Source organism: Ceratotherium simum, chromosome 34, assembly GCF_057802395.1.
Source record: "Ceratotherium simum simum isolate JZ-2026a chromosome 34, ASM5780239v1, whole genome shotgun sequence".
NCBI lineage: Eukaryota > Metazoa > Chordata > Mammalia > Perissodactyla > Rhinocerotidae > Ceratotherium > Ceratotherium simum.
Window position 1 is genome coordinate 13,429,686 of NC_141933.1, and position 19,925 is coordinate 13,449,610.

General features: G+C 40.7%; 1 protein-coding gene across 1 annotated transcript; it reads left to right on the forward strand.

Annotated features, from left to right (window-relative positions):
* The first annotated feature begins 1,045 nt into the window (after positions 1–1,045).
* On the forward strand, positions 1,046–16,431 carry CBLIF (cobalamin binding intrinsic factor). The gene is made up of 9 exons (XM_004437426.3): positions 1,046–1,142; positions 1,798–1,974; positions 2,673–2,786; positions 3,221–3,361; positions 4,998–5,179; positions 9,581–9,758; positions 11,107–11,308; positions 13,742–13,860; positions 16,370–16,431. Exons 1-9 carry the CDS (start codon positions 1,064–1,066, stop codon positions 16,429–16,431), a joined length of 1,254 nt encoding a protein of 417 aa, XP_004437483.1. The 5' UTR covers positions 1,046–1,063.
* Positions 16,432–19,925: the final 3,494 nt, after the last annotated feature.

The window sequence follows — 19,925 nt, forward strand, 5'->3', positions numbered from 1 at the left end:
AAGGAACAAGAAGTTCTACACAGCTGGAGCAGAGCGAGCAAGGGAGACACTGGTTGGAGGTGATGCCAGAAAGGAAACCAGAAGCCAGATCTTATAGGGCCTTGTAGATCATTAAAAGGACTTTGAAGTTTATTCTAAGATGGGAGCCACTGAAGAATGTCCCCCTAAAAGGAGGTGCTTAAAATCCAGTAGTTAGAAAAACATTAGCCCCCTCCTTCATAAAATCAAGGTATCATTTCCAGTTCTCTGTTAGAGGGAGGTATATTTTGCTTTACAATATAGCTACATTTCTGAAAAATATATATATATACTCAACACTTAACATGAGTCATTGATCCCTCATTTTATAATTACTTACTTTAAAAGATAATATCTGAAAGCCTAGGTGTTTGAGACTAATTTCAGCCCCAGATCAGGAAAGAAAAATCAAACAAAACAGTTTCTGGGAAACTGTGGTCCATTCCTTGCCTAAAGCCAAACACCTTCAAAGAGCCTACACTGGAACCCAGTCACGTCAACTCAATTAATTGCAGAAAGCCAGACTTCACCTAGCAGAGCCTCACCTGAGAGCCTAAAAGGGTATGCCTTAAAGGGAGGTGGTGCCTTAGGAATCGCCCAAACCTTGATGAAGTGGTCGCTGATAAAACGCCAGGAGGTTGTCTCACCGGATGTAAAAAGGCCCAGGAGGAAGTCTTGTTTATACTCGTATGTTAGCTAACCTCCAAATGTAACAACCCAGGATATTGGTAAAGGGCACGTTGTTATCCTTGTCTCCATTGCATACCCAGCCCGTGCTGGGTGTCTCATAGGACCGTGCTGCCTAGAAGTCACCTTCAGACACCTTGGAGGGTCTATAGTAGGTAAACTTAGATAAGCAAATGGAAACCAGTTCTATCAGGGAGAGCAAGGTCAGCACATGTTTTTAAGAGTGGCTGGTGGAGCGGGGAGGAGCGAAGACAGTTTTACAAAGAGAAGCATATATAAAGAGAAAGTAGAGAAATATTCCACTTGCAAACACTGTGATTTGTGGACAGGAGACGTGGACAGGACAGGAAGGAGTAGGATGGCCTGGTTTGCCCTCCACCTCCTGAACCTTCTCTGGGCTATGGCTGGGACCAGCACTCAGACCCAGAGCTCATGCTGTGAGTATGGTGTTTTTTCCAAGGAGGTCAGGGAAGCAGTTACCCCAGGGATAGGCAAAAACCTCAGACACTGAGATCCGCTGGTGAGAAAGTGGTTGAAAATAGCCATCACTGTAGACTCCAAAATGGGTGAGTCAGGATGTGAGTGTGTGTGGTTCATCATTCCTGACTTAATAGCATAAGTTCTTTGAGAGGCAAGTCTATGAACTTTATATTGAGAGATTGAAACACTCTTGCAGGAATGATGGTTGATGGAACAAAGAGAGACACTCAGTGGCTGTTCTGAAGGTACCACTACTAATGAGAATGTTGGGTACTCTCTGAGGATAGGTCATATCCCAAATCTTTCATATTTTTCACATAAGAGTGAGAAAAAAAATGGATGCAAGGAAATCAGTGATTTCTAGGAATGTTCTAGAAACAATATGAAATGTCTGTGAGCCATATTACTTGGAGTTACTAAGTGAGAAATTACTTTCTTAAATATAAGGGTTATTTGAGAAGATGTAGGGACTAATTGCCCCAAAAGAAAATCTCAAAGTTTTCTCCATTTCTCTTTATGCTAATCTTGTCTTCTTCTACAAGATGTAGGAAACATGTTTCTGCGAAGAGGGAATGAGGGTTGGGGTTTAGTGAATGGCTTTTCTCTTCTCAGCTGTTCCCTCCGCAGAGCAGCCCTTGGTTAACGGTATACAAGTGCTTATGGAGAACTCTGTGACCAACTCATCCCTCCCAAACCCCAGCATCTTGATTGCCATGAACCTGGCCGGAGCCTACAACTTGGAGACCCAGAAGCTGCTAACGTACGAGCTCATGGACAGTGACACAGACGGTGAGAAGTCAGAGCCCTTCCACATGCTCCCTGAGTCTCCACCCCAGATCCCAATTCCATGTCCCCCTACCCCAATGCTACCTGTGATTGTACCTGAATCATGCAAGCACCTTTCCCTACCCACCTGGAAAGAACTAGGTGTTTATCCAGGGCATTCACAGAGGAGAGCAGTAAAGCAGAAAGAGCACTAGACGAGATGTAAAAAGAGCGGGCTTCCAGTCCTGGCTCTGCCACTTATTAACTCAGTGACCTTGAACAGGTCACTTGATCCCGCTCAACCTCACTTCCCCTTCTGCAAGATGCAGGTGATTCTAATAGCAATGACACTAATAGTAATAATCACAATGATAATAATAATAAAATCTCTGTTCTGCCTACCTCACAGGAGTTGCCTTGAAGCTCAAGATAGATAATAAAGTTGAAATTTCTTTGCGACTCTAAATTTTCATATATGAATTTGTATGGGTGTTCTTGATTCTTGACAGAGTCATCAAGTCACACAGAGGCCACTAGATTAAACATTCCTTGGTATTTTTCCATACTTCTTTTCTTAAGACAGACAGATCAAAAAACTGTCTAATCACATTATTTAAAAAAATCAAAGTGATCTTTAAAGAAGCAGAGAGCTCAGCCCTGGCCCCTGGCGCTCTCTTCCCTGAGAATGCGTTTGTTTAACTATTTTGTCGTCTCCTCTACAGACATGACCATTGGTCAGCTCGCTCTCACCATCATGGCCCTCACCTCCTCCTGCCGAGACTCTGGGGATAGAGTATCAATTCTACAGAAACAAATGGAAAGCTGGGCACCTTCAAGTAAGACCTTATCCAAAGGGAAGGGAGAGAGAGGCAAATGGTCCTTCCTGAGAATTTTAAACCTAGAAAGAAAAGGATGGGAGAGTGGAAAGTTAGGAAAAACACACAATGTACCTCCACTCAGGTTCCCTCTGATAATCCCACAAGTAAAGATATTCACTTCCCGTACAAATGAACTAGAAAAGACCACTATCTTGGGGACACAGACTTATGCCATCACCTGAAGACAGCATCGTCCCTTTTATTCCATTCTCATGCCGGATGACATTCTTATTCTGAGAAGTGTTGACGTTACCTTTTACCAATATGGTATCTTTCTTTTTAGGACAGGTTTTCTAGGAATTTCTATTTCAAAAGTTTGGCTTTTCTTTCTTCACAAATGTCCTCATTATGGTGAATGTTAGTCTTATGAAGTTCCTCTATCCCCTTCCAAGGCCCCAATGCCCAGGCTTTGACCTTCTATGAGCCCAGTCTGGCAATCTTGGCACTGTGCCAGAAGAACCCTGAGGCGACCTTACCAATAGCGGCCCGCTTTGCCAAGAGCCTGCTGGCCAATACCTCTCCGTTCAACACGGGTAAGTAGGTCACCACTTTCAAACACTGTCCTGAGTGGGGAACATCAAGGGCACTGAAAGGTAGAGCTGGAGGACAAAGTAGGAAGGGGAAGCTTTAGATGAAGGAGGATCTGGGGACCAGGAAAATGTCTATAGATGGGAGACCCTTAACAAATATTTGTTGGACATGTGAATTAAGGAATAAATGAAAGAAAGGTAGTAAAACATAGAAACCAGGACAATACTTGAAATGTCTGGCAGTTCCAGAATCTCCACGGGGAGCAATAAACATGTCACCTAAGTCAGGAGTTGTTACCAGGCAAATTGTTAAATTATTAAATCAATGCCCAGACTCAGCCTTACTTTGAACCTTCTCTTTAATCACTACTGATGCTTCCACACTCTATTCTTCTCAATGCTTCTCCTTATAACATCCAAATATTCTGTTTCTATTAAACATCTACTCTCTGAACCCTAAACCCATGATGCTCCCCTTTAAGGATACACGGGAACTATCTTATTTCTTCATTCTGCAAGCACATGGCTGCTTGTGAATGGCAGCTTGTTCCTCTACAATACCACAACCTTCTTCTGTCCACCCTTCTGTTCATAATGATCCCTTCTCTGTTTAATGCCCTCTGTGAGGACCATTATTGTGTCCCTCGTTCATGCTCATCTTTTCTCTTCTGCCACTCTCTAAGCAATAGTAGCATTATCTCAGGTTTTCACCCCCTTATACGTGCCTTATCAGCAATCTCTCTCATTTCAGGCTCTATCAGACCAACAAGCAGGTAGATATGTACTCTAGTACCCTCCTTGTGTGTAAAGAACAGACTGAGCTCCATTTCCCACCTGGGACCCCATGCATTGCTGGGGTATCTCTGCCAGTTTAGGAAATTTGGACTTCTTTGCCAACATTGGTTTCAACAACACTGTCACCCTTAATAAGGTTATGCAACTTTCAGGTGGAGATTAAGGTGGGGAGGGAAAGATCAATGAAAGAGAAGATGCCATCTGGCAAGTCTTTCATTTGTTCTGGTCTTGTCGTGCCAGAGCTTGCACATTCAGTCCACACATTTTTCCTCACACAAATAATGAAAAAGCCCCTGTGCTAGGTGCTGTGAGGGATGCAAAGTTCCCACCATCCAAGAGCTCACAGAGCACAGTAACAACAAAACACAGCAGCGAGTGTCGAGAATGCAAAACAGGTACAAACAAGAAATGTTAAGGAATTCAGAAAAGAGGCTACACCTGTTGTGCTGGGATGACCAGACAAGGCTTCACTGAGAGGTGGTGATGGCTGGGCCTTCAAGAACTGGTGACATTTTGAGATAAACATGGGGACAAGAGAAGTGGGATTGAATATACTGCCAGTCTACATTAATTAAAAGCGTGAGTTGTGGAGTCGTACAGATCTGAATTCAGTCCTGGCACTGCTACTTTCTAGCTGTGTGGCCTTGGGCAGTTGCTTAACCTCTCAGAGTCTCCATTTTCTCATCCCTTAAACGGAGATAATTATAGGTTCTATTTCACAGATTGTTCTGAAGAGTAAAGGAGATAATGTACCTGGAACACAGGAAGCACATAATAAATGTTAGTTGTTTGTATGGTTGTGGTGGTGGTTGTCTTATCCCCTCTCCCCCACTGCGATTCACAGACACGGGAGCAGTGGCAACCTTGGCTCTGACCTGCATGTACAACAAGATCCCTGTAGGTTCAGAGGAAGGTTACAAAGCCCTGTTTGTTCAGGTACTGAAGAATATTGTGGAGAATATCAGCACAAGAATCAAAGATGATGGCATCATTGGAAGCATCTACAGTACTGGCCTTGCTATGCAGGTAACATATCATTGATGATCTTCATTAGGTCCATGCCAATAAGCCTGAATTGTAGGATCAAGAGCCCAGGCTTCTGCTAATATCTCTGGGAAAGACCAGCTAGTGGGATTTGAGGTAGATTCCTTGTGATGCCTATGCCTCAGTTTCTCTACTGGTAAAATGCAAGTGTTAATTCCTCCCTATGTCATTGGTAAAGTGTAAAAACAAATATACATGAAGTCTTTTCGCTTCCTTTGGAAAAAAAGAACAAATAAATTCAAGAAATTGATTGGTTTATTATTAATACTGATCAGTTTTTTCATAATAACTATAGACTATTGAAAGTTTGACTATAACAAATAAGGATATTAAAGTAGGTTCTCAAGAAAATATTGAATTTTCTGATTCTATCTTGCCAATCAAGTTTTCTTTTTTCAGCTCTCTATCTTGATCCACAAAAGGTGGGCTTGTATCAAAATGATTCATGAAAATAGTCTAAAGCTGACTGGACATCTAATCTTTGTCAAGCTCTTTTACAATCTCAACCTCATTTCAACCTCACAAAGAGCCCTAATAAATGGCAGAGCTAAGTGTGCTCTGGTCGCCAAGAATATACTCAGTCCTGTGTTTCACTAGTATAGATTCTCAGGCTTGGATTCCATAAGATGCTGCTTCATATCATTCCAAATATAACCTCCCCTCATTAATTAGGGTTGATTAGGGCAGATATTCCCATGGAAGATGCACCAGTGAAAGTGGGGAGAGAGAACCAACTAGAATCAGAAATTAGTCATCTGTGACCAAATCCTTTAGTCCAAACTAAGAAATGTGTGCTCCAAAGTCTCAAAATGCCCTATAAGATTAATAGAAAAACTATATTGGGGCCGGCCAGGTGGAGCAAGCGGTTAAGTGCGCACGCTCTGCTGCGGCGGCTCGGGGTTCACAGGTTTGGATCCTGGGTGCGCACCGACGCACCTCTTGTTAAGCCATGCTGTGGCGGCATCCCATATAAAGTAGAGGAAGATGGGCACGGATGTTAGCTCAGGGCCAATCTTCCTCAAGAAAAAAAAAGGGAGGATTGGCATCAGACGTTAGCTCAGGGCTAGTCCTCCTCACAAAAAAAAAAAAAGAAAAACTATATCATGACCTATGCAACTCAGCAAGCCCAGGAAACAGAGAATCATGGAGTTACAAGGCCAGCCCTATGCAATGCCAACTGTAAATCTAATATAGCTATGGACTAGCATTAGAAAGAAATCCTTTCTTGAGGGGAAAGGATATGGAGCCTGTCACTGATATTCCACACATCAAAAATTAGAAATGTGGGGCCAGCACAGTGGTCTAGTGGTTAAGTTTGCACCCTCGGCTTCAGCGGCCCGGGGTTAGCCGGGTCAGATCCCCATTGTGGAGCTACACATGGCTCATCAAGCCATGCTGTGGCAGCGTCCCAGATACAAAATAGAGGAAGAGTGGCACAGATTTAGCTCAGATGATGAGCTCAGATGTCATCTAGCTCGTCATCAGTTAGATGTCAGCTAACATCCGCTGCCAATCTTCCTCTTTTTGCTTGAGGAAAGATTGGCAGTGGATGTTAGCTCAGGGCCAATCTTCTTCACCAAAAAAAGAACCAATAGCAATGTAACGTACAGCATGGTGACTAGAGTTAATAATACTGTATTGTATATTTGTAAGTTGCTAAGAGAGTAAATCTTGAAAGTTCTCATCACAAGAAAAAAAATGTGTAACTATGTGTGCTGATGGATATTAACTAGACTTACTGTGGTGATCATTTCACAATATATACAAATATTGAATCATTACATTATACATCTGAAACTAATATAATGTTATATGTCAATTATATCTCAATAAAAATAATTTAAAAATTAAAATTTAAAAAATTGCAAAGGGCATAAACAGACTAGAAATTAGTTCATTTTAATTTAAGAATAAATACAAAATCCCCACTCCAATGTGCCATTGGAGCAATGAATGAGGACAACTTCAGTTTGTATGTCATATCGTGGTCAATGAAATATTGCCATAGAACAAAATGCTGTTTTTTTCTATGGCTGAATCATACAAGAGCACTCCCAAGGCTCAGGTCTAGAAAGCTTTGTGGAGGCACAAAGGCAGTCTGGAAGGAATATAGGATGGGGTTTATTTACAACTTACTTAAAATAACCTTGTTCACCTCAGCACCAGACAGAGAAGTGTTTCATTTTGCTAATTTGGTTTGTGATTTCCGTTTGGGATTTTATCACCTGCAGGGTACACTCTGATGGGCTGTTCCTGGGAATTCAAGCTTTTCTTATGAAAAGGCAGGACCTCACCCGTATCCAGATATCATAGGCCACACGGATTTCTTATCAGTTAGGATACATAACCTCTCCCTGCCCTTCTTAGGGTTCATGTCCAGAGTTTACCCAGGCAGCCGGAAGTCTGAAATCACCAGATGTCTAATATATAACCTTTATCTAATCTAAAATGTTCTGGTGTGGAAAAGCAAACCCTCTAGAGCTGTAACAACTTGGGTGTGAATCCTGGACCTTCCACCACCTTAGGCAAATACTGAATTCCCCTGAATTTATGTTTCCCTGTCATAAAAAGATTACAAAGGTATACAAAAATCACAGGCACAATGTGGCGTTCAGTAATTGTTCGTGGTCTCTCCCAGCAGAGGAGTGTTGACATTCAGCTTCCTTTTCAGCCTTCACTTACCCTCTTCTAGGAGGTCAGTGCCCTTCAGGGGCGAAAGCCAAGCACATGACTTCTCAAAGGCACTCATGAGGCATTTCCTCTGTCCTGGAATTTCTCCTCTTTCTTCCATCGCTATTCCAATGCTTGCAAGTTTCCTCTGATAGGAACTTAACTTGGAGAGGGATCTGATAAACTTCTTTATGCAAAGTTGTTAATGACTTCTCACAGCTGAATGTGTTATTCCTCTCTAGAGTGTTGGCACTGGTAATGTTTTATCCCAAGGGGATATATTTCGCTTAGTGGGATTTGGGAGGTGACTATGGCAAGTGGACAAGATATGGTCGCAGAGGAGTACCTACCTGATGCCCCTTAAACCAGACTGCCCTGTAAAGTGGCCTCTGGCAAGAGCCACGCTTCATGGTTGCCGAGCTTAACAGTGATGGTTGGTCATGTCTAGCAAAACTGTCCAGTTGATCAAACTACTGCCTCTAGCTCACAGAGCCATTTCTGACTCCCCTCTCCCTTCTCCCATTTCCCATCCCAAGCTTCAGGTGAATCAGTCATCAGCAATCCCAGCCCATTAACATGCTCTGGTGGCCGTGACCAGCACAACCCTAAAGAGAGGGAGGTGGTAATGACAGCTTACCCATCACACATTACTAAATGCTTTTGCATATCATCCCATCTGAACCTCAAATGATTCCCCCAAAGGTAGACAGGAATCATGATTTCTATTTTACCTTACCCATGAGATATAAAACTAAGCAAATTAGAGAGAATTGCTTGTAGTAATCAAGACTCATTTTGCAAATAATAGAAACCCAAATAATTTTTGCTTAAGAAAAAAATGGAGATTTACTATTTCACATAAACTTGGGGATCCAGGGCTGGATTAGGTGATTTCAGGATTACTCATAATAAAGAGCTCAAATCAGAATATCAAGGGCTACTCTTTTTTCATCTCTCAGCTCTGGTTTTTCTCATGGCTTCTTCAAAGTGGCTGAGGAAGATGGTCACTAGCAGCTCAATGCTTACTTACATGGTCCCAGCTGAATAACCCTAGCAAGAAAAAAAAAAAATGCTTCTCTTTCCCAATGTCTGTATCAGAGAAGGACTCTGTTTAGTGCATATGCACACCAATCACTGTCAAAAGATGGCACTCAATGATTACCCAGCCCTGGCCATGAGTGCGTCCCAGTGGCCAGGGTGTGGAACCTCTGACTGACCGTCTTGACACAATCACAAAGTGTGGGAGGAGTCCACCAAAGGGTGTGCAGGACAACCAAAAACAAGAGGTCGACTATGGTTAGATGGCCAGGTTGTCCTAGACTAAAGCTCTTCCTAGAGTTTGTTTTGCCCAGCTCTCACCCTCGTTCTACAGCCAAGAATTGTTGAAATACAGCAGCCCTAATAGTGTTCCCTGAATCTGAGTTGTACACATATTTGTTGGGTGACTACCATGTGACAGACACTGAGCTAAGTGCTGGGGATGCAGGAGTGAACAAGACAAATGTCATCCCAAACCTCGTGCAGCTTCAGTTTTGGACTTGGGGTCATCAAAAAGATTAATGATCAAGTCTATCCCTTACAAGGCTTATAAAGGCCAACTCTCAGCTACGCCTAATCATTCTCTCTGTGTGTGTGTATGTGTGTGTGTGTGTGTGTGTCTGTCTGTCTGTCTGTCTGTTTCTTTCTCTCTCTTTTTCTCTCTTCCTGTCCCAGGCTCTCTCTGTAACACCTGAGCAACCTACCACAGAGTGGAACTGCCAAGAAACCGTGGATACAATACTTAACGAGATTGAGCAGGGGAAATTCCAAAACCCTATGTCCATTGCCCAAATCCTCCCTTCCCTGAAAGACAAGACATACCTGGATGTGCCCTATCTGTCTTGCAGCTCTGGTAAGAATTCTTAACATCTGCCTCTCCTTATGTCATAAAGTAGCAACTTATGCCAGGAATGATACATGGATCAATTTTAAGTGGTGTACAGGGCTTGTTATGTCCATTACTCCTGTGTAGGCAGAACCACATCTGACTTCCAATCCCCACACAGCCATGCCATCCTGCCCTCAGAATTCAGCTCCCATGTCCAGTTCATTCAGGACACACTTACTGAGCACCTACTATAGGGCAAGCATTTTGTGGGATGCTGATGGAAAGGGCAGGTCCATGGTCCTAACCATCAAATAACACATAACTTCATTCACTCATGTGATAAATGTACCAAACATTACACAGTATCTTATCATATCTGCTCTTTACAAAGTCAGGAGACAGATATGTAGACAAAAACTATAATATTTGGAAGAACAAAATAAGTATTAAATAGAAATAGAAGCCACATACAGTAAAAAAGCAAAGAAAGTGTGACCAATCGTTGACTTTGTCTGGAAGCTTAGGAAAAGCACAGAGTTGACCTTTCAGCCAAGCCCTGGAGATCTAAATACCAAAGGGATGGCATGGAATCCTGGCATGCTACCTTTTTATTTGCAATATCTTTATTTTATCCAATTACAGATATAATACACAGATACTGAAAATTCAAACATTGCATAAATATGCATTTAGAAAGTGGGAGTCCTGCATAAAAATTTTATCACTCCAGAGATAACTAGTCTTTGGTATAGATTCTTCCAATCTTCTTTCTAATCAAATGCTAACATAAAGTATTATTCATCTTATGTTGCATGGACTTCCTAAGATAAGCAGAGATTAATAAGCTCCCTGTCTGTCACAGTGCAGAATCTATAGAGACCGCAGTCAAGCAACCTGATCCCAATCATACCAAAGAGCCACATTCACCCAACTCGTTGGGCTGCTTCCCAGTGATTTCCCAATTAACAAGGTGGCTTGGAGTCCTTCCCAGGTATTTTGTTAAATGGTCTGAAACTTACCACTTTTGCTTCCAGATCTTTAGAGTTAACACAAAACCACAACTGAACAGTGAGTACCATGTAAAATAGATGACTTAGGGCTCGCAATCCTCCCGTTAGGTTACAAATTCTTCTCACAAAATAAATGTTCGTTGTAAAACTAACTTTCAGTTCTTCAGCTACAATCAATTCTCTAGAATGGAAATGAGAGCTTCATAGATCACACCACCTCCTCAGAACAATCCACAAAAGTCACAGACTCATTGCCCTTTCTTGAAATGTTTTCTGGGATGAGTTGACAATAACAGAGATTTTTGTACCTATAATACAAACCCCACAATTTTTAACAAATTTGGCCTCTTTGCTCTTCACAGATCATGAGGAGCAACCAACTCTACCCAATGAGCCAAGCCCTGCTCCCACCTCAGCATCCAACATCACTGTCACATACACCATAAATAACCAGCTGAGGGGGGTGGACCTGCTCTTCAATGTGACCATCGACGTTAGTGTGAAAAGCGGATCAGTGCTCCTTGTTGTCCTAGAGGAAGCACAGCGCAAAAATTCCATGTTCAAGTGAGTGTTATGGGTAACATTCGCCATTCTCCCGAGGCCTAACCAGAATTCCCATTCTCTCTCTCTCCTTCCTTCATTTTCTTACTGTTTTTTCCTTCTGATAATTTAACAGATCTTTATTTAATAGCCCCTTGAGGGGACTGCAACCTAGTAACTAGGCAAGGCTCTCATGAAAAATTAACTCATACAAGTCAATATATGATGGAGTTTTAAAAACAGGAATTCAAAGGAGACAGAGTCCATTGTGCATTAGAATAGCCAAGGAAGGCTCGTGGCTTTGGACCACATTCAAAGAATAGGTACTAAATAGGAATATATGGGAGGATGGTATTCCAGGAAGAGGGAATGGCTAGAAGAAAACATTCAAGACAGGAATGAGCAAGGAATTCACGCTCAATGAGTAGGCCAGCTTGATTAGAGAAGAAAATACAGGACTGAATTAAGTGAGTGATGTCTGGAAGGATAGGTTGGGTGATATTGTAAAAAGTGTGAAATACCAGGCTAAGGAGATCAGACTTCATATTGCAGAGAAGCATTGCAAGTTTTTGAGTAAGAAAAGTCATGTTGTAAAAATGTTAACTGGGTTTGAGGATGGGAGATAAGGAGAAAAGCTAAGGCATAACTAGCAGCAATGAAGCTGTGAAATGATGAGGACTTCATCTGGGATAAACAGACTCACACCAAGGAGAACTCCACAGGCTCTGTGAGTGCTAGATGTGGGGGTCAAGAGGAAGAAGTTTCAAAACTAATGATAGAAGTGTCAGGAAGAAAGAATGTCTTTCAGAGAAAAAGACTTAATTCCTTTAGACATGTTTAATTACAGGTGCTCAAAATAGAAACATTAGGAAGCTTTTGGAGGTCGAGAGGTAGTCCTAGAAAGAAAGGTCACAACAGGCAAAAGAGATTGGATAGTCATGTGATAGAGGTGATGATCCAAATTAAGGAACTGCGCAGAATGTGGCAGAGAGAATGCTCCCAACAACACCATGAGACAGATCTAATTATTCCCATTTTATAGATAGAACCGCTTAGGCCCAAAGAGGTTAAGTAATATTCCTCAAATCTCAACATGAAACTAACAGAGTTGAGATCTGAACCCAGATTTGACTGACTCTGAAGCTCATGTTCTTCCCACTGCCCTTTCCTGACAGGGCGGAATCCAGAAATAAATCACAGAGGGGAAAATTAAACTTTGGGGAATGTTTCTAGTTTGCAAAAAGAGGAAGCAGTAGACAAATATGTAGAAGACTAAGCTACCCGGAGGCGTAGAGGGAAAATGCCAGGTCATGGAAAAGAAAAAGAGGAGATACTTTCAAAAGAAAGATGACATGATCCAAATTCTACAGAGAGATGTCAAGGAGAAAGATTGACAATGGCCAAGGAATTGACAATTGAGTGATACGTGGGATCTATTCCCCAGGATTCAGATAAATACATTGTGCCTGCTGCCCACAGCCCAGCCCCATAACTTCCCTAACTTCCATAGACGGATCAGGATAAAAGTCATTTCAAGAATACTTAATTTTCAAACAACCCTCTGAATATACCTTACTTCTTCTTTGAGCTTAGCTTTAGTTTTGCCTGATTTTTCTTTTGCTGACCGTAAATATAATAAATACGCATAGTTGACATTTTGAGGGAAAAAAGCATAAAGAAGAAAACAAAGCATCTACAGTCCATCCACAATAAAATCACTATTGATATTTTTTATATTTTTAGGTGTTTTTTTCTGTGTATTACATATAGTTGTGATCCATCATAAACATGGCATAGACAGATATTTCATGTAAAATTGTAACCCACATTTTCACTTAACATTATTGCACAAGCATTTTCCCATGTCACTTAAAACCGTTGAAAAATACAATTTTCATAACTGCAAATATTCAATCTTGGATATTCATTCCATCACTCACATAATTATTCACCCATTGTTGGGCATTTACATTTTTTAAAATTTGCTTATTGAAAGATTTTTTTAAAAACTCCATTCATTTTGATTTCATTTAATTCCAAGCGAAACATTTTCACATTCGTTCGTTATTTGCATTTTCTCTTTTTTTTTTTTTTTCTTGTGAGGAGGACTAGCCCTGAGCTAACATCCAATGCCAATCCTCCCTTTTTTTCTTGAGGAAGACTGGCCCTGGGCTAACATCCGTGCCCATCTTCCTCCACTCTATATGGGACGTTAATATATATATTAACAAGCAATTCGTCGGTGCACACCCGGGATCCGAACCTGCGAAACCCAGGCTGCCGCAGCAGAGTGCGTGCACTTAATCGCTGCGCCACCAGGCGGCCCCTGCATTTTCTCTTTTGAGCGTGAATTTATCTGATCTCTGAAGTAGACAGAACATCTCTGTCTCCACATCTTTACCCCTTATTGCCTGACCTAAAGGGAGATGTTAATCATATATGATTTTATTCCTACAGATTTGAAACCACAATGACATCTTGGGGCCCTATGGTCTCATCTATCAACAATATCGCTGAAAATGTTAATCACAAGACATACTGGCAATTCCTTAGTGGCGATACTCCTTTGAATGAAGGTGAGAGAAGAAAAGGAATCTGGGCATTTCTTCCATAGTTTGAAGGAGACATTCTTTCATTTCCTTATTTAATTCATTCATTCATTTAATCAATAAATAATTGTGAGATTGTATGTGTATATACAGTGAGTACATGTATATATATATGCATATATATTATAATACATGTACAGTGATTAGATAGAAAGATGATAGATGATGGGTAGATAGATGATATAGATACATACATACATACATACATAGATGATAGATAGATAGACAATAGATGATGGATAGATAGATGATGGAAGGAAGGAAAAAAGGAAGGAAGGGTGGAAGGGAGGGAGAGAGGGAGGAAGGAAGGAAGATAGATAGATAGATAGATAGACAGACAGACAGACAGATAGATAGATGATGGAACGGATGAGTGGCTACCTAAAATAGCTTTTTAAAAAATCAAGAATCCTAACCCCATTCTTGATCCAGTGGGAAAATATCTAGTACACAAGAAAAATGGATTGACCTACTTAAAGCAATAAGAGCTGAAAAAGCAGATAATGTGAGAGAGACAAAAAGACAGGAAAAGTAGTATGTGATCTGATAGCTACTTTGCGATTTAAAATTAAACACATGTGTGTAAAACAAAAGCACAGTGAATTCCTAGCCAGTGAGGAACAAATACGAGGGGGAGGAGGAACAGTTCTTTGTGTGGTGGTGTTATCTTATTTCATGCTCACATCAACTCTGTAGGTATTAGTGACTCTCTTCTTTTTTTTTTTTTTTTTTTTTTTTTTGTAAGGGACATCAGCGCTGAGCTAACATCCGTGCTAATCCTCCTGTTTTTGCTGAGGAAGACCAGCTCTGAGCTAACATCTATTGCCAATCCTCCTTTTTTTCTTCCCCAAAGCCCCAGTAGATAGTTGCATGTCATAGTTGCACATCCTTCTAGTTGCTGTATGTGGGACACGGCCTCAGCATGGCCGGAGAAGTGGCGCGTCGGTGTGCGCCCGGGATCCGCACCCGGGCCACCAGTAGCGGAGCATGCGCACTTAACCGCTAAGCCACGGGCCGGCCCTTAGTGACTCTCTTCTTGCAGAGAAAGAAAACCAAGTCTTAGAGACATTAAAGGGACTTGTACAAGTCATGCATCTAGTGTATGACGGAGCGAATAATCAAGCCCAGGTATCCAAACTCCAGCACGAGTGTGCCTTCCTCCATTCACTCAAAATTCATTCGCCTTCTTTTTGCTCTAGTGGTTTTTAAAAAACTTCCAAAGAGAGGAACGTTTGTGCATGCATGTTTATGTGGGGAAAGTGGGAGAATAAAACCCAGACTTCGGCAAAACCTTAACATTCTTTAAAATTTTTGCACAAATACTAAAATACCCTCCAACTGAAAGAGCACTGGTGTGTGGTTTTGTCTAAGGATGATGTTACCTAGTTAACCTGATGTTAACTGTCACCGTGCAGAGAGATGTGAAGCCAAATGAAGTCACAGAAGAGCTAAGATTGTGGCTTTGTAAAGTTGCTTCATTATCCAAGATTATAATAGGAGAGATGTTTTTCTTAGAATCTATGATACATATAACAAAATCTGGCCAGTCAGAATTTGTGGAATTGCAGCCAAGTATATAATAAAGATCTCGGAGTCACATAGACCTTGGTTAGAAGCCCATTCTCTTATTTCCTAGCTGCCTTAGGTAGGTAATGAATGTTCTCTGAGCCACAGTTTCCACAGCTATAAAAAGAAAATAGTAATAACCACTTCTTGAGTTACTGTGAGGATTAAAAATAACGTGTTTAAAATGAGTAAGTACAATGCCTTTTGCACAGCATGTGTTCAAAAATGCTAATCATTATTATTATTAGCTCTCCTACCGCCTTCATTTAAAGAATTGCCTTGGGAACTTAAATCAGGCTTATTCTCGTGTCTGATATTACTTTTCTTCTCTGGAGAAAGGAAAAGCCTCTGAGATCCAAAAAGATTGGGGTCTGGAATTGTCATTCTTTCTGATGCCTGGCTACTAGAAAGCTAATCATCGATATTGTCATCATCTATCTTCCCTGCCCTGAAAGACAAGAATTCTCAACCCACTGACCTTCCTTATTTCTTACAAAATCTTCAAAACTGAACATGAATCCCTGCCTTGAATGCTCTAAATTTGGCTTTAAAAAATCCATTTTAATAAGAACCACCATTTATGGCACACTTATGATATGCCATGTACTGTATTAGGCACCTGGCAGTCATCGTTTCTAATCCTGAAAAGAATTCTTCAGGGTAAATATTATTAGTGCGATTTTATGGATGAGGGAAAAGAGGCTCACACAATTTAAGAGGCTTGCCCAAAGACATGCTCCACGTGGCAACCTAGAGCCTGGAAACAGGACTCCCTACATCTCAATTCCATGCTCCTTCCATGCTACTCAAGCTGCCCGTTTCATTCCTCTAACAGTGGGCTGATCCTTCGGGAGTTGGGGGTGGTTATACGCACCATGGTCACCTCATCTTATTCTCTGCTTGTTTCCAGGAGTTGCTGACTACATACCCTTTGACCACGAGCACATCACAGCCAATTTCACACAGTACTAACCACGAGATGGGTTCAGGTTCTAGCAAACATCTCCAAAGGATGGCTGGAATGTTTTTCACTTCATTTCAAATCTATGCAAAAAAGTGGATATCTACGATGCTACCATATTCCTGGTAAAAACATGGAAACCGCTATGTGGAATAAATGATGCAAATTTCCCTGGAGTCTCAACATCTGTGACCCATTTTAAAAAAGCCCAGAGACCGGCCCGGTGGCATAGTGGTTAAGTTCAGGTGCTCCGCTTCAGCGGCCCAGGGTTCGCAGGTTCAGATCCCAGGCATGGACCTAACACCACTCATCAAGCCATGCTGTGGAGGCGTCCCATATACAAAATAGAGGAAGATGGGCACAGATGTTAGCTCAGGGACAATCTTCCTTAAGCAAAAAGAGGAAGACTGGCAACAGATGTTAGCTCAGGGCCAATCTTTCTCACCAAAAAAAAAAAAGTTCAGCTTCTCAAGGCAATGACTAACAGTCATCGTTTAAACCTAGGGTGAGGGGAGAAGGGAGAGCCCAGTGATATTTTTGGAGATTATTCTGATCTACTTGATTAATTAACCAACACACTCTTTTAGTTCTACAAATGAAATGATATATTTTAAAAACTCCTATTTATGTTTCTTATACCAAGTACTCCTTTTCAAATCACTTAGTGTAAACATACATACCTATATACATACACACACGAAATGGCCAAAATTATTTCATGGGAGACTCCCAGATAGGGCAGAACTAGGTAAATGATTTTATGTCATAACTCTCCCCTTCCATTTCCAATATAGTCATGCGCCGCATAATGCCATTTTGGTCAACTACAGACCACACACAGGACGATGGTCCCTTAAGATTAGTACCATACAACCTAGGTGTGTAGTAGGCTACACCATCTAGGTCTGTGTAAGTACACTCCGTGATGTTTGCACAACGACAGAATTGCCTAATGACACATTTCTCAGAAAGTATCCCCGTCGTTATGTGATGCATAACTTTGTTTGTGCTGCTCAAAATCAAGTTTAAAGTGTATATTTTTATATAATTTATATATATAAATACATATTTAACATATAACTTATATTTAATATATAATGTAAAATTTAATATATAGTATATTTTATATATTAATGTAGATATACATCTATAACCCCACTCTATATATATTTTATGTATTAAATATGATCTTTGAAAGAAAAATGTAAGCTTTCAAAGACAATCATAATTCTAATCTTTCCTGAAAAGAGTCAACACCGGTACAAACTTTTTAGAGAAGGATATGAAAATTTGTATCAAAAGACTTAAAATATACTCAACTTTTCACCCCACAAAAAAAATCCCAATTCTGAAAGTTATACAAAGGGGAGAATCATAAAAGGACACAGATATACAAGAATCAAAGTGGCCGCTGGGACAATTAGAGGATGAACCTTAGATATGCAGCCTTGATACACTTCCCAATACTGGGTGAACCCCAGAAGTAGACAGACTTAGCTGCCCCATCACAGGTCTCCCCTCCTGGTGTCTCAGGGCAAGAACCTGCTCTCTAGTACCAGTCTGGCTCCCAGGAGAAAGAGGTGTGAACCACACAGGCCCAGGTCCTCATCCCAAACATACCTATCAGGTAAGTCACTGTACCCCAGAAAAAGGCCAGGACTGTTACTGTAATGGAAGGGAGCCTCAGGGAGTGGTGAATACATGCTCTCTCATAACATCATAATGTTTATAACATGGAAAAAATGCAAACAATCTAGATATCCAACAATGGAGCAATGGACAGGTAAACTCTGGCGAATCCACATCGTGGGATACTTAAAAGTCACTAAAAGTCATGTTGAAGATAAATACTTGCTGACACGAAAAGATGTTCATGATGCATAGCCAAGTGCAGGAAGCAGACCACACATTATAATACCATCCATATTAGAGCGTTATAGTGGTTATCTCTGTGTGATAGAATTATTGGTGACTGATTTTGTTTGTTTGCTTCTCTGTTTTCTAAGTTTTCTCCATTCAATACATAATACTTGAGCAACTGGAAAAGGGGAAAGTAGTTATTTTAAACAAAGATGACTTTTTCTTGTTTAACAATAAATTGGGCAATGAAAGGCAGGTGTGTGTGTGTGTGTGTGTGTGAGTGTGTGTCTGTGTAAGAATCCCGCCTCCAACTTTTGCTCTACTGATAGAAATTGGAGGAACAAGAGGGGCATGGGAGACAGTAAACAAGGGAGAATCGCAGGTTGGTTTCAGGTACGAAAAACTCGTTTTAGCTACCTGCCTAGTAATTAACTGTGTGTGTTCATCTGTATTGGCAGGGGTAGGGAACAGAGGAGTGAGGTTGACATTGGATCTGCCATGACAAGTTGCAATTCCGCTTTGAGGAAGTGGCTTAATAAAATGTAGTCTGTGTGGGCTCATTTTTGCATAATACCCAAAGCATGCTTTTGGTGGAGGTTTCAGTGACTATAATAAGCACTCTTGTGACCTCTACTGGCCATGGTTGGTAAAGCCTAAACTTTCTTTAGGGGCGTGGTCAATTATACATAACTATTTTTGTGAAGACGCAGAAGAGAGAGGAGGGAAGGTTGCTACCAAATACGTTTCCCCCATTTAAAAATTGTACGCAACTGTACTTGCCTTTACCCATATATGAATGACCTATGGCAAGTACGTGATTGCAGATAACACATTGATAAGGAAGAGGAACTAAATAGATGACTCCTCCAGCCCCTTCCAACCGAGATCCTGTAATCCTTTGAAACACCAAAAGCCTCGAATCTCACTAGGAAATGCAAATAGATCTGAGATTAAAAAAAAAAAAAGAACAAGAATTCTGGCCAAGAAAATAAAAATGGAAAGGGAGAAAGAATGGAACTTAACAAAATGGTTCTAAATTTTATCTTGAAGACCAAATATCCTAAACATAGCCACGGTGTTTTTTGTAAAGTGCAAAAATTAAGAACTTGATCAGACATATATGCAAATGTGTAATAAAGTGACAATAATTAAAGCAGCATAGCACTGGTTTCAGAGAGAACATGGGAATGGAATAAAATGTCAAAAGGAACCAAAAAATATTATGTGGGGTGCTCACTTTGGCAGCACGATACAAAGATTAGAATAGCCCCTGTGGGAGGATGACACGCAAATTCATGGTGTTCCATATTACAAAAAAAAATTATGTGTGAATTTAGTACATCATAAAGTCACATATTACGTGAGGATTTTCACCTTGGAAAAAGAATTATGTTAGATTCCCTACTTCTGGCCCTTATAAGCATATTATCAGAGTCAAAAACTTTTAAGAATATTACTGCCAGATTTTACTGCATACAAATTATAAATGGTCATACTTCAAAAAAAATTAAAGGACATATTGAAAACTGGAAAAAAATAATTGAAATATATACAACCAAACAGGACTTAACATACTTAATATATAACAAGCTATTTTTAATTGATAAGAAAAAATGGGGGCCGGCCTGTGGCACAAGCAGTTAAG